The sequence below is a fragment of the Asparagus officinalis genome, chromosome 3, assembly GCF_001876935.1.
Source record: "Asparagus officinalis chromosome 3, Aspof.V1, whole genome shotgun sequence".
Taxonomy (NCBI): Eukaryota; Viridiplantae; Streptophyta; class Magnoliopsida; order Asparagales; family Asparagaceae; genus Asparagus; species Asparagus officinalis.
Window position 1 is genome coordinate 25,490,349 of NC_033796.1, and position 12,609 is coordinate 25,502,957.

The following is a 12,609-nucleotide window of genomic DNA, read 5'->3' on the forward strand; positions in this document are numbered from 1 at the left end:
TTTTTGACATACTCTCATCTTTGACCCTCTCTGGTTATCGTAGGAAATAGGAGAGTATGCTCATAGGAATGAAACTTTTTAAAACAATATTAGTGTTTAATGCTTCATAATCTCCACTTCGTTGATATCTTTTTTTAACACATTATGTTGTTTAATAACAAATTTGATAAAGTTAGAACCGAACAAGCAAAACCAAACCGCACCGAACCAACTTGCAACTGTTCAGTTCGGTTTTGAATTATAAGCGGACGGATTCGATTGTCCAAAATTTGGTAAAAACTTAGCCGACCGACCGTTTGCACACCCCTAGTTAAAGGGATGTATTTCTTAAGAATTCTAATTAACTTTTGGGCAAAATGAATTACAAGTTTGGTGACAAGGATACCACGGCAGCCAAAAATTTTGTTACAATTGTTCCCTTCTAATAAATTAAAACACTAACCAAAACTGATGCGCACCACAATAAATAAATAAATAAAACAAGGGAATAGATCATACATCACTAGTAACTGACAAACCAGATGTATCCTTTAAATTTTTCCGAGCTCGCCAATAGACGGCATTTGCAGTTTCAGATGTCCCAACCTATAAGATCAAAAAGATAATGAAATCAGCTTGAGGAGATTCATTAAAGAGAATCCCGGGGAAAAATTTTATCACGGTAAAATAAAAATAAAATGAAATAAAAAAAGGATGCGTACCTTCATTTCCATTATATAGTACTCTTTCCACAAGTCTTTATTTTGACCATAGATGTAAAGAGCTGATTCGTACAATTTACGAGCATTTCCAATAGCATCACGCTCTCCAACAACTGCAAGGTTTGATTCAAGCTCTATGCATTTTCTGAAAAATGCAAGACTTGGATGAGGCAAAGCCAGAAATCTGCATTGAGGTGAAAATTATTTCAGTAAAAATTGTCAAGTATAACAATTTGATTTTATTTGGGTAATACCAGTAAAAATACATAACATTATCCTCTAAAATCTAAAGAATATAAAAATAAGAGCATACAGACGCTTATATTAACTAGTTTCTGATTGGATTCACTAGTTACTTTGAGCGAGTGAGCCTCAGTTGATTCCCAACTCCAGTAATGACAAGGATATAGGTGATAAATCAAAAGCGCCCACAACAAATATATGCATGGTCTCAACTTTCATCTCTCTGAGCCGTAGATATCTATGGTCTGATATATTATTTTTGTTTGTGTCATTATGTGTCGGTAAGGGACTAACAATGAATATATTTCCATTCACAGATAACAGCAGTAGTGAGATAGACATTTGGAGTGTGTTATCAAGAGTTGATAAGGTTTATTATTGGGGCTCATGAAATTTGGCTCACATTGGATACAGGTCCAGATTTTAAACTCGTCTACAGAATTGACCATTGACAATCATTTAACAACCGGATGCTGGCCAAATTAAGTGATATGATGTTTACTGGGTTTATATCTTGTTTATACATGTGTATGTTGGGCTTATATTTTCATTTATTCATAATTTTGCATGATTCTTTTTTGGTGTGTACGAACATGCATGTGTGCTTATATGTTGGGAGACTGGGTGAGGGTGGGCGCATGAAAACATTGCAAATAAGTATTATTAGCCTCCTCCAATTATTTCCCAAAGTTTGACTTCAATAGTCATGATGTGTAAGTGAAATTGAATGTTTAAAAATCAAAAACCTAATTCAACACTTTAATTCATATACAAAATAGTGTCACATAGTAGGAGCATCATAGAATTTCCAGAGAAATTAACTTCTAACTTGTACGTGTCTTGTGTAAAGGTATAAAATAAGGTACAAACAGTGCTGATAAAGCATCTATATCTAATGCTTATGCTGTACACTAGTTTTTCTACATCACATTTCAAGCCAAAACCAGTTTTTTTTAATTAATTTTTTGCTCAAAGTAGCTGAAGTACTATATACAAGCCAAGCCAGCAATATGATCAAAAATTCAATTCTAAGTATAACCAACAAGAAGGTAAAGCTGATGGCAGTTCAATGAAATTATGAAAGAGAAAAACTGCTGCTTATAAATAAGAACTGTGTACAAATAAAGGGAAATGCTTCAGAAAAGTTTCAGGGTAGAGTCGCAACATATACCTCTTATACATTTCTCTTGCATGTTGAATACCATCTCTCTGAAAAACCCGATTAACAATAGAAAATGAAATGGAACATCCACTATCACCATCAACACCTCTACCCAATGCTGCTGTTAAATTCTTCACCAGTTTTTCAAAATGAACTTTGTCATTTGAGAAGACCTTTATAGCCTGCGGTACTGGTATGTATTAGTTTATTGCGTAATAAAATAGGAAATTAGTCATAGTGAAAATACTACCATCTGGTAGAATTAGCAAAAGCACCCATATTTATGGTTAAGTTCAGAACAAAGGATGCTGTCATTCCTCAAAGGAACCTACATTATAGAGGTTGTAATACAACACGACCCAGACAAATTCAGCATCCGTGCTCATTAGCTAATGTCAAATCCAGATAACAATAAGCCAACTAGAAGCATGAAAGAAGATGAATAAGAGTTTCTCAGTTGAGAAAATACATAGCTACTGTTAGCATCTATGCTGGTGTGTACTTACATTCCTAGGTTACAATAAATAAAAGACTTGTTTCACTAAAACAGTCTGAAAACACTTATTTGATTTACAAAGCAAATTACACATATCTGCTAATCACTGTCACAGACTCACGATATTACTTAAAATGTTTCTACGTTTGAGTTTCACAGACAGCGAATACCAGCTAAGTAAAGGGTTCTATCAAATTTTTGGTTTCATGAAAGGAATAAAGTACTATTTCCTAGCAGGTTTAAAATGGAGGAGAAAAAGATCAAAAGACAAGCACTCATTACTTAAACTAATGCATGTGTTTTTTACTACAAGCATTTTCTTTTGTTTTCTTGCTCACAATATCTATTTTGTGCCTGTTTCAACATAAAGGGGTGCACTGGAGTCAAAAAGTTTACAGCTCAGCCACATGTCGCCACCTGAATGTGAATATAACTGCTCGATATTTCACTCAGGAAAAAAATGGAAAGGAAAAATATAAAATTTTGAGTGTGTTTGCAGAGAGGGTTAAGACCCGAGAATGAATAAGGGTAATGTATGGGTTCTTATAGTTGAACAAATCGTGCAAGAAAACTTGTTTCCGGTACAGCCAGCTTAACTTGGCATCGGAATATCAAATCATCGGGACTAGGAAAATAATTTTATGAATAAACAGATCACTGAAATGATGAAAAGGACCTTTATAGATGCGAACATTGGCGAAACAAAGAATAGCAATCGCATTTAAATTTAATCTGCTAAGTTCTGGCTAAACAAAGTTGAGGAATTGTCAAAAAAATCTCGCTTAAGAGCTCTAGATGCAGGAGAAATAAGACACACTAGCAACCAGCAATCGTAATAGAGGTAAAGGTCAGAGCGTTTGTAGTAATGAAGGAGCTGAAGATTTCATTAGAGGATTATAAATGGTCATCAAACAGCCACAAAGAATAGAAATATACAACAAAATCTGGAAGATCACATGCAGTAGAACATGATGCGAACTGCCCCCTAAAATACATGTAGATTTTTCTATATCTGAAAAAGGCGGTAGCATGTGTGTCATAAAAATAAACTAGGAACTGCTAGATTTTTCAATGTACTTCCATCTACAATGAATAGGAAAGATATGCAGTGATAAGAGGTATCTCATTTCACTGCATAATTTACATGCTTTGAAAGCTATGCCAGTTCATCTGAATCACCGTATAAGAGTTTAACTCCTAAAAATGGCTAACAACACTAAGGGAATACTTCAATGCATCACAAATTTTCCAATGGCCTTCTAATGACCCAGTGTAAAAAGAAAGAACAGAAAAAAATAGCCAAATTATAAACTAGAAAAACACTAATAATACGTAAACTATATCTAATAGATTATTTTGGCTTATTGGCTATGTTTTTTCACAAAATAGAGAAATTATATTGCTTATACAGAACGCAAGATTGTATGATCTAAAGAAAAAAGACGATGAAGTAGAAAATCTAATACAACAACCTTGCAGAATGTTATTTCTTTTGAATGACATCAATCAGCACGAATTGAACTAACAACATTATAATGCACTAATCCGTCCGCATATGATTGGTTCGGGAAAGTTGTGTATTGTATAAGACCATGGATAATACAAGTGCCACAAACATACCACAAAAAACATAATAAAAACAACATAGGAAAAAGGAGCGGTGTTCAAAGAGTGAACAAAGTACACTACAAAACTCTTAATCGATTAAAATGGGTTAAAATTTAACCAAAAAATTATATGATAAACAACAGAAATATAACTTCAGTCACCTACCATAATCCACAAGTCCTCTGCCTCAGAAACAGATAATCTGGTTAACACATCCATAAGGAGTTTGAAGATAGAATTCATCTCGTCCTTGTTCATAATAGAAGATTTACTCGCACACCATTTTAACTCTATTGAAACCCTTAGGAACCATAAATTTGCCCCTTCTGCGAGTTTACCAACGCAAAGCTTTTTTGCAAGAACTCTAGCTTCCTCTATTTTCCCAATTTCCAAGTAAAATGATATGTATTGGCAAGCAAGATTCTCTGTGAGGCATCCACTTGATTCAGCTTTTTCGAATACTTTCAATATTGAGGAAGTGAGCTTTGAATCATCAAATCCATTAATACTGACCAAAGAATTAGACGCTTCTCGGTCAAGAGCAACAATATCCAGCCAAAACTTCACATATAGGGAAAACATCTTTGTAGATGGCAAAATATTTACAGCCTCCTCATAGACCTGCATAAGAGAACAGTGTATGAAGTACTGTAAATACAGTGCATTTCACAGAGTGAAGTACATTACCTCCCTAAAGATCAGTTATATGGTTCTCTTAAAAAAGACGAGTAATATCAGAACCACATATTGGAAAAGCATTAGCAGCCAATTATACTGCATAAACTAGAATAAATATAAAACTAGAATAAATATAACTGTTAGCAAGTTGTAAAGCAATTATTAGATGTGCATAACTGAGTAAAGATGCTAATCAAGTATTTTATGTATCTACATTTCCACTGTATACTTACATGCATTAGGTATGCTTCTATATATCTGAAACAGTGGCCTAGATCTTCTTGCAAACCGAGAGAGATACCCATCCGCGAATAATTGCATCTAGTATTCAATTATGTACGTACATGAACACAAATGCATACATAAAAAGAGTCTAACTATATTCATATTTTCAATTCTGACAGATGACTTGATATTAAGTGGCTAAGCCATCATAACATACAAACTTTAGTGTGACCATAAATAGGTACCATTGACATCAAGACATATAGCTTCGTGTGCTACAATAGGTTTTGGATAGACTGAAATAAAATGTAATCATAATCAATTCTACACAGCACCTAGTGTGGAGATGCATATGCAACATTGGGAGTTTTCACTTTTGACTTCTAAAAGTTAACCCAAATCTAAACTTCATTATGCATGTCTTGATAAAGCTCTTGATTTGTGAAAGTTAGCACAGTACATAAGCATCATCATGTTTATTTATGTTGAATATTAACCAAATGCCAATTTATGGAAAAAAATGAAGTTAGGGCCTTAGAAAGTCGGGAGACAAGGCCAAACTTTTACTCAAAAATATTCGTCAAACTGTGTTTCTTTCTTGGTCATTGTGCATATTTGCTTGTCATGAACCTTTTATTGATTTTTTCCCCAAATTGATAACCAGTACAGTTTTATAATTTTTGTGGCTGTTATCATAACCTCTGCAAGTCTTGCCTCAACGTTGAAAGGTATGGCTTAAATTATTATTTTTTAAGTACAAAACAAATGTCATCAACTTAATCTACTGTCACTTTGTAATTTTTCCACCTAGTAGAAAATGTTGTTAAACTATTTTTCATTCACATGAGCATGCTTACTCTCAAAGCTTAGATAGACGGATGCAGCTCGGTTTTTATATATGGATTATCTTATTCTCTAAAGCTGAAGGAAAGAAAAGAAAGTTGCTTAAGATACCAATCTGAATTCTGAAGAGTTATTACTGGCAAAGTGGCAACTATATGTTTGTGCATGCAAAGAGACACATGAAATGCACGGGCATGCACACACATCGATATAGAAAAAAACACAAACATCTAAATATAAACTATAACAGGATAGCATCAATTATTTCAAGGTACATGTTTGGCAGCCTCCATAACAAATCTTATTAGCTACTTATAACAAGAAAAATATATCCCGTGTTAGTCATACCATGCTAGTTTCTTCCTCAAAAGTTATAGGAGAGATGGTTAGACTAGTCATATGATATCAAAAGGTTGTATTGCATCTTAAAAGGGTCACGCCTATGCAAGTAATGCCTCTGAATTGTGGGGGATATGTATACTCTTGAGATTCAATTTGCTGACACCAGATTTCCAAGTCCAAAGCCAAAAATTCGGAATGTAAGATAGTTGTGAAAGAATAAAGTTAACCTAATTTTACATATCTCCAAGATCGCATGTGTTCTAGTAACTAAAATCCATGTCTCAGACATCTTAGAAAGCTTCTCATAATCATGAAAGACACATCTTGCAGAAATCAATATCTCACTCCTTTATACTGCCAGGTACCCATTGCATGGAATACTGGACGAAGAAGTAAGTTGTATAAAGGAACAAGAGAAGTTAGAAGAAGAGGAGTATGTGCTGTATAAAGGAATAAGAGTTGGAAGAAAACCGCTGTATTGGCACACAGCACATGGGAGATAACTTTAGAGGTCTAAAGAATAACTGGATGTATTGTCCTTGAGGGTAACTTTACCTAAACATCAAAATGCTTACAACTAAAGGTCTAAACTTGGACACACCAACCCTGCACGAAGTTGACCTCCAGACAATGTTACAGAAGGCGCTAGGCAGACTAAGCGTTTGAGTTAGCTCCTAACGCCTAGACGCCTAGGCGTATGCCTAGGAGGCGCTTAGGCATTTGGTTATTTTTAAAATTGTTTAATTATAGTAATTGATAAAAATATTAAAATCATATAAATTTATAAAAAATAGCAATCTTAGATCCATAATAAAATATGCATACTTAAATACTAAATAGCCAAAATAATAAGAATATAGAAAGCACTAGAAGGCCTAGGCGCTGGACACAATGCCTAGAGCCTAGGAGGCTTTCTTTTTTATTTTTTAATTACAATAATTGATAATACATGTCAATGTTATAGAAAGCTTGACAGATTTATTTCTTCATTTAAGTGGTGGTTAATAAGGTTTTGCTGAAGGTCATAGAAGATAGTGGAGGTGTTCATATTTGGAGGTTAAAGGAGTTTGATGAAGGTTGGAGGACGTGAATATTGTAACACAGAAAGTCACGATCAAGGCCTAAAGGGTGCAGTCCACATAAGCAGACAATGCTCCCCTTAATACTCCCAAAACCTAGGTAGGCAGCCTAAGTACCGCATAGGCGCTAGGCGCTAGTTAGGCGGTCTAGGTACCGCCTAGGTCTAAGCGTACACCCAAGCAGACTAGGCGGAGGCTTTTTAAAACAGTGGACTAATAGAGTTTTAGTTACAAAGCTCAACAGTCCAGCAAACCAACAAAATTGAGCAACATATAGCCCTGCATGATCAATGTGAGTCGTGTAATTCAATTCAGATGAGTAAGCCCTTATAAGTCTAAACTGATTGCTCTATCACTTTTCATGGTGGAACTACTTGCTATGACTATATCATAAGTAACCATTTACATACTAATAAATTCAAATAAATTCACCCAGCAAAAGAAAATAAATAAGAAAGTGTAAAATAGCCTGTTCACGGTGAAATAATATAACAAATTGCAAAATAGCTTGTTTGCAAAGAAAATAGATACAAATCGTAAATAGCTTGTTCATAATTTAAATATCATTCACTGAAACATGTAAACATAGAAAATAGGAAGCTCCCTTAAAGAAAACAAGAACTTACGAATATGGCCATGTCACTCACCTGAACTGCTTCATTCAACTTGGGTAGAAATCCATCATCGGTTTTTCTGGTATTCGTTACATGTATTCTAGCAATCCAATCCCAATATAGCTCATCATGCGAGAAAGCTTTCTTGAAGTCTTCCATTACCTCTTTTCTAAGATCATCAGACTGTGCCAAATCCACAGTATCCAATACCTCCAAGAACCGCTTCCTTAAGTTCAAGCTCGACGGCAAAGCGTTAACTGCTCCATGGTATATAGTGTCAAGAATCTCATAGCCTTGCTGACTAAATGGGTTATTTTCCTTCTCCAAAGCATGTTCTTTCAGGTTAGATTGCTTGGCATCATCTTTATCTACATTAATGGACAGAAAACCATCCTTGTTTTCTTCCTTCCCTTGCCCAGCATCCCCATTTTCTTGTTCCCCTGTTCCAGGGACTTCTCCAAGTTCAATCTTTCGAGCTTTCAACTTGTTGAGGTATGTGAGCTCCATCCTAAGATACTCAATCCAAAGATCCTCAGAGTCAGGGCAAGTCCTCAAACCACTCCACATGAGATTACGAGCAGAAGCAACATTTAAATTCTGATCAAATTCCCAAGCTGCAGCATATATCCAAAGCCCAGGGACTTTTGGGTGATACTTAAGAGCCTGAGCTAGCACCTGTCAAATGATCCTTGTAAAATAATAAGAACAGATTTTTGGAGAAAGAATTTTAAAGAGAAAAACAGATTATATGCATGACTACATAATTAGCAATACAAAAGAACTAGTAGGAGTGGACAAGTTTAAGAATGTTTCTACAGTGATCATTCTGTCAACTCAATTAAGTCATTTCTTTCTAAACAAAGATGTGGTTTAGTCACTAATGGACCGACAAGTTGTTAAAATTTAAAGTATACTTATGACCGATGTGACCTTAAAATAGCAAAGCTTAAGATCTTGGTTTCATCTCAATCAAAAAGTGCAATGCGACTATAAAAGCTCTGATTTTGTTTATGGGGTTCTATCAATAAAACCATACTCATATGCATTTTTTTCGAGTGTATAATGATATTCTAGGTACCTATTACTTCTGTTAGAGCTTGGAAAAAATGTAATCATTTTGTGGGGTTATAAGTATAAAACCTTGCAGCCCTGAAGGATTTTGTGAGCAGAGTCAGGACCATCTTGTACTATGACTTAACAAGTCTATCTATGGGCTCAAACAAGCTTCTCGATGATGGTATTTAAAGTTTGATGCTGTTATCACATCTATTCGCGTACTTTGTCTTCATTTATTTCACGCATTGAATTTGTCAGTCTGAATGCTTTACTATAGTAAATGTAATGAGTTTGATATATTCTGCTCAATGAGTTTTTCTCTCTCTTCTGCTTTTTTTAAAGTAGGCCGATTTAGAGTATTCATGGAAAATAAGATGTGATTTGAACCAATTAACTGCAGCTCATGTCATTATCCTTGTGTTCTATACGTCACTTGGCACTAGTCACAGTTTTGGTCTGTGTTCTTGTATGCTACATTGCACTAGCCACACTTTTCAGCATGTATTAAGTTCTTCTGAAACTGTAAATAGGTTAGCAGCAATTGGTGCATGTGATTCTATTTATCAAAATATTCTCTTGGCTTGTTACATGCTGTTCTGTAATTGATTGTTTTTGGGGTTTTTAGATATGAATCCCTTAAATCATAGCTAATTTGATATTAGTCCCTCAAATCTTCATATTTTGATAGTAGTCCCTCAAATACCCTTAAGTTGTTGATATTAATCCTTCTGTCAACTAACTGTTAAAATTACTAAACCATGGTTGAGTCTAGACTACCCATACATGGATAATTACCCTTTACACTTCTTCTGCTCTCTCATCGAGTCCTACATAAATGGCTCCAATGTCAATCAAGGATCACAAGCATCCACCCAAATAAGTGCCCTCAATTAAATCGAACTGTTCACTCAAGGATTCTCCTCCTTCACCAGTTTAATTCTTTAGAGCTAGTCTCTCAAGTACTTGTAATCTACTCGGACCTTCTCAATTATCATAAACCCAACTTTTTCTCTCACAGTGTGATGACTCATGGTTTGTGCAAAATGGGTGTGCTATAAAAAATTCTCGGTTGATTAGAAGAACTATGGAAATTGATGCAACTGATCCTAATTTTGTGATTTGGGGCTCCTGTGAGCATGGACGGGTTGAATCTACCGTTGGGTTTCGTCGAAAAAGGGGGTTGGAGTAGATATAATTAGTTGCAATACTTTGATTAAGGGGTCTATACGAAAAAAGGATTGTTGGATCGTGTTGTGTAGTTCCTGGAGATGTCAGTTCGAAGATGAGTTAGAGAGAGATGTTGTCTGGCTTAATAAATTGATTGCTAGAAATTTTAAGCTTGGGATGGTGAACGAGGTCAATAAACCGGTTGAAATTGTGAGGGAAGAGGGTATTTTGCCTGGTGTCATCAGTTGTAATGCTTTGATCAACGGGTGTTGTTGGATTATGGAGTTCATGTCAGCATGCAGCTTCAGCCTCAAATGTTGACAATTAATTGGAGCGGGCTTTACCTCACTTCAAATCACCGAAAGAAGCAGCAGCACTCTCTCTCTCTCTCTCTCTCTCTCTCTCTCTCTCTCTCTCTCTCTCTCATGAATCCTAAAAACAAATGAAAATCCCTCACTCAACCTCTCTTTAAACACCAAAACCCATGTCAATCCCACCATTAAAATCTAACCTTTATACTTCCTTCTTCTGCTCTCTCATGGAGTCCTACATAAATGGCTCCAAATTCAATGAAGGATCACAAGCATTCACCCATATGAGAGCCCTCAGTTAAACCCAAATGTTCACTCAAGGAATGTCCTCCTTCACAAGTTTAATTCTTCAGAGCTCGTCTCTCAAGTACTTCTAGTCTACTCAGAACTTCTCAATTATCATAAACCCAACTTTTTCTCTCACAATGTGATGACCCATGGTTTGTGCAAGATGGGTTATGCTAGAAAGAGCTCTAGATTGATTAGAACCATGGAAATTGATGTGATTGATTATAATTTTGTAATTTGGGCTTCTGTGAGCATGGAATGGTTGAATCTATAGTTGGGTTTCACCGAAATGGTGAAAAAGGGGGTTGGTGTCGAAATAATTAGTTGCAATACTTTGATTAAGGGGTTTATACGAAAAGGATTTGTTAAATTATGTTGGGTATTTCCTGGAGATGTTAGTTCGAAGATGAGTTGAGAGAGATGTTATCTGGTTTAATAGATTGATTGCTAGAAATTTTAAGCTTGGGGTGGTGAATGAGGCTAATGAACAGGTTGAAATTGTGAGAGGGTATTTTGCCTGATGTCATCAGTTATAATACTTTCATTACTTTGATCAACGGGCTTTGTTGGATTGTGGAGTTCAGCTTAGCAAAGAGTCTTATGTATGATATAGGGTTAGAATTTTTAGCTAATGTTCTATCGGCCATGAGGAAGGAAGGCTAGTGATTTGTTGAGCATGTTTGTTGAGAGAGAGAAGGTGAAATTAACGAGTTTAGGTTTAGGTATATTGGGAAGAAGATAAGTAAAATGGGATAGGGTTAATGGGTTTAGTCCTGGGTTTGTTGCGAGGGACATAACTGTCCATTGGAGTGTAATGTTAAAACTAACAAAATTTTCGGTAACATTTTTAACACCAACTAACCATAGGGATCAATATCAACAACTTCAGGGTATTTGGGGGACTAATATCAAATTCGCTATGATTTAAGGGACTAACATCTAAAAACCCCTTGTTTTTTCTTGGAAAACATATTTTAGTCAGGCACTTTTCAGTATTATTGATTAAAGTAAAAGCGTGGATTGGCTTAAGTTGTTCGTTATTCTATAAAATTGTTGTAATCAATAAATTTACCTTGAGAGTAATGCACACCTACTTCTCAAACGATAACAAGCCTTTCAAATTGCCAAATTGAACATTATAACAAGTACCAATTTCTGGTGTATAGGTCCTCTAGTGCAAGAACAGGAGAGAAAAAACAACAATAATAATCTTCACATAATAATAATTTCCAAAGTAGCTTTCAGAATCAGCATTTCAAACATCATAATAATGTACGCAGTCCCATTTTTACCCAAAATCGATTCTTTCAAAGCAAAAAACCCTAATTAGTGCCAAATGAATCCTACACCAACATAAACAGAGATGAAAAAAATTTCAAAAAAATCAAAATCGAAAAAAAAATCTCACCTTCTTCATCCTGCCATGCTTCCTCACCCTACAAAACTCCAAATACTGAAACCAAAGCTTCAAATCCCCCTTATACCTCATCACCGCCATGTTATAAACATCCAATATCCTATTAACCCCAGCATGATCCGAAATCGATTTCTTCCACTTTTTCCCCTTCTTCGTCTCCTCTCTATTCATCTCCCCAATAATCTTCTTCTTCCTTAGGTTTCGAAGCGAGTCGAGCTGCTTCTCGTAATCGACGTAAAGGAGGTAGTCCTGCTTTAATGGAGACGGGCGTTTGAGGCGGTACTCGAAGTCGCGGCGGCGCTTGACGATCTCGGCGATCTCGGTGCGGGTGAAGAGGCCGCGCTTCTCGAGGTCGTCGAGCTCGTCGGCCATCCGCTCG

The 12,609-nt window shown here is 35.7% G+C and overlaps 1 protein-coding gene across 1 annotated transcript in view; it reads right to left on the reverse strand.

Moving 5' to 3' along the window:
• The window catches only part of LOC109833489 (U3 small nucleolar RNA-associated protein 6 homolog), a 12,404-nt gene continuing 68 nt past the window's right edge, over nucleotides 274-12,609 (reverse strand). Inside the window, exons 1-6 of the mRNA XM_020401173.1 lie at nucleotides 12,222-12,609; nucleotides 8,025-8,666; nucleotides 4,376-4,831; nucleotides 2,116-2,288; nucleotides 702-885; nucleotides 274-585 (exon numbers count right to left, since the gene is read on the reverse strand). The exon at nucleotides 12,222-12,609 is cut by the window's right edge and continues 68 nt beyond it. Coding sequence (XP_020256762.1) covers nucleotides 493-585; nucleotides 702-885; nucleotides 2,116-2,288; nucleotides 4,376-4,831; nucleotides 8,025-8,666; nucleotides 12,222-12,602 — 1,929 coding nt within the window. The 5' untranslated portion in view covers nucleotides 12,603-12,609 and the 3' untranslated portion in view covers nucleotides 274-492. The remainder of the gene's footprint in view (nucleotides 586-701; nucleotides 886-2,115; nucleotides 2,289-4,375; nucleotides 4,832-8,024; nucleotides 8,667-12,221) is intronic.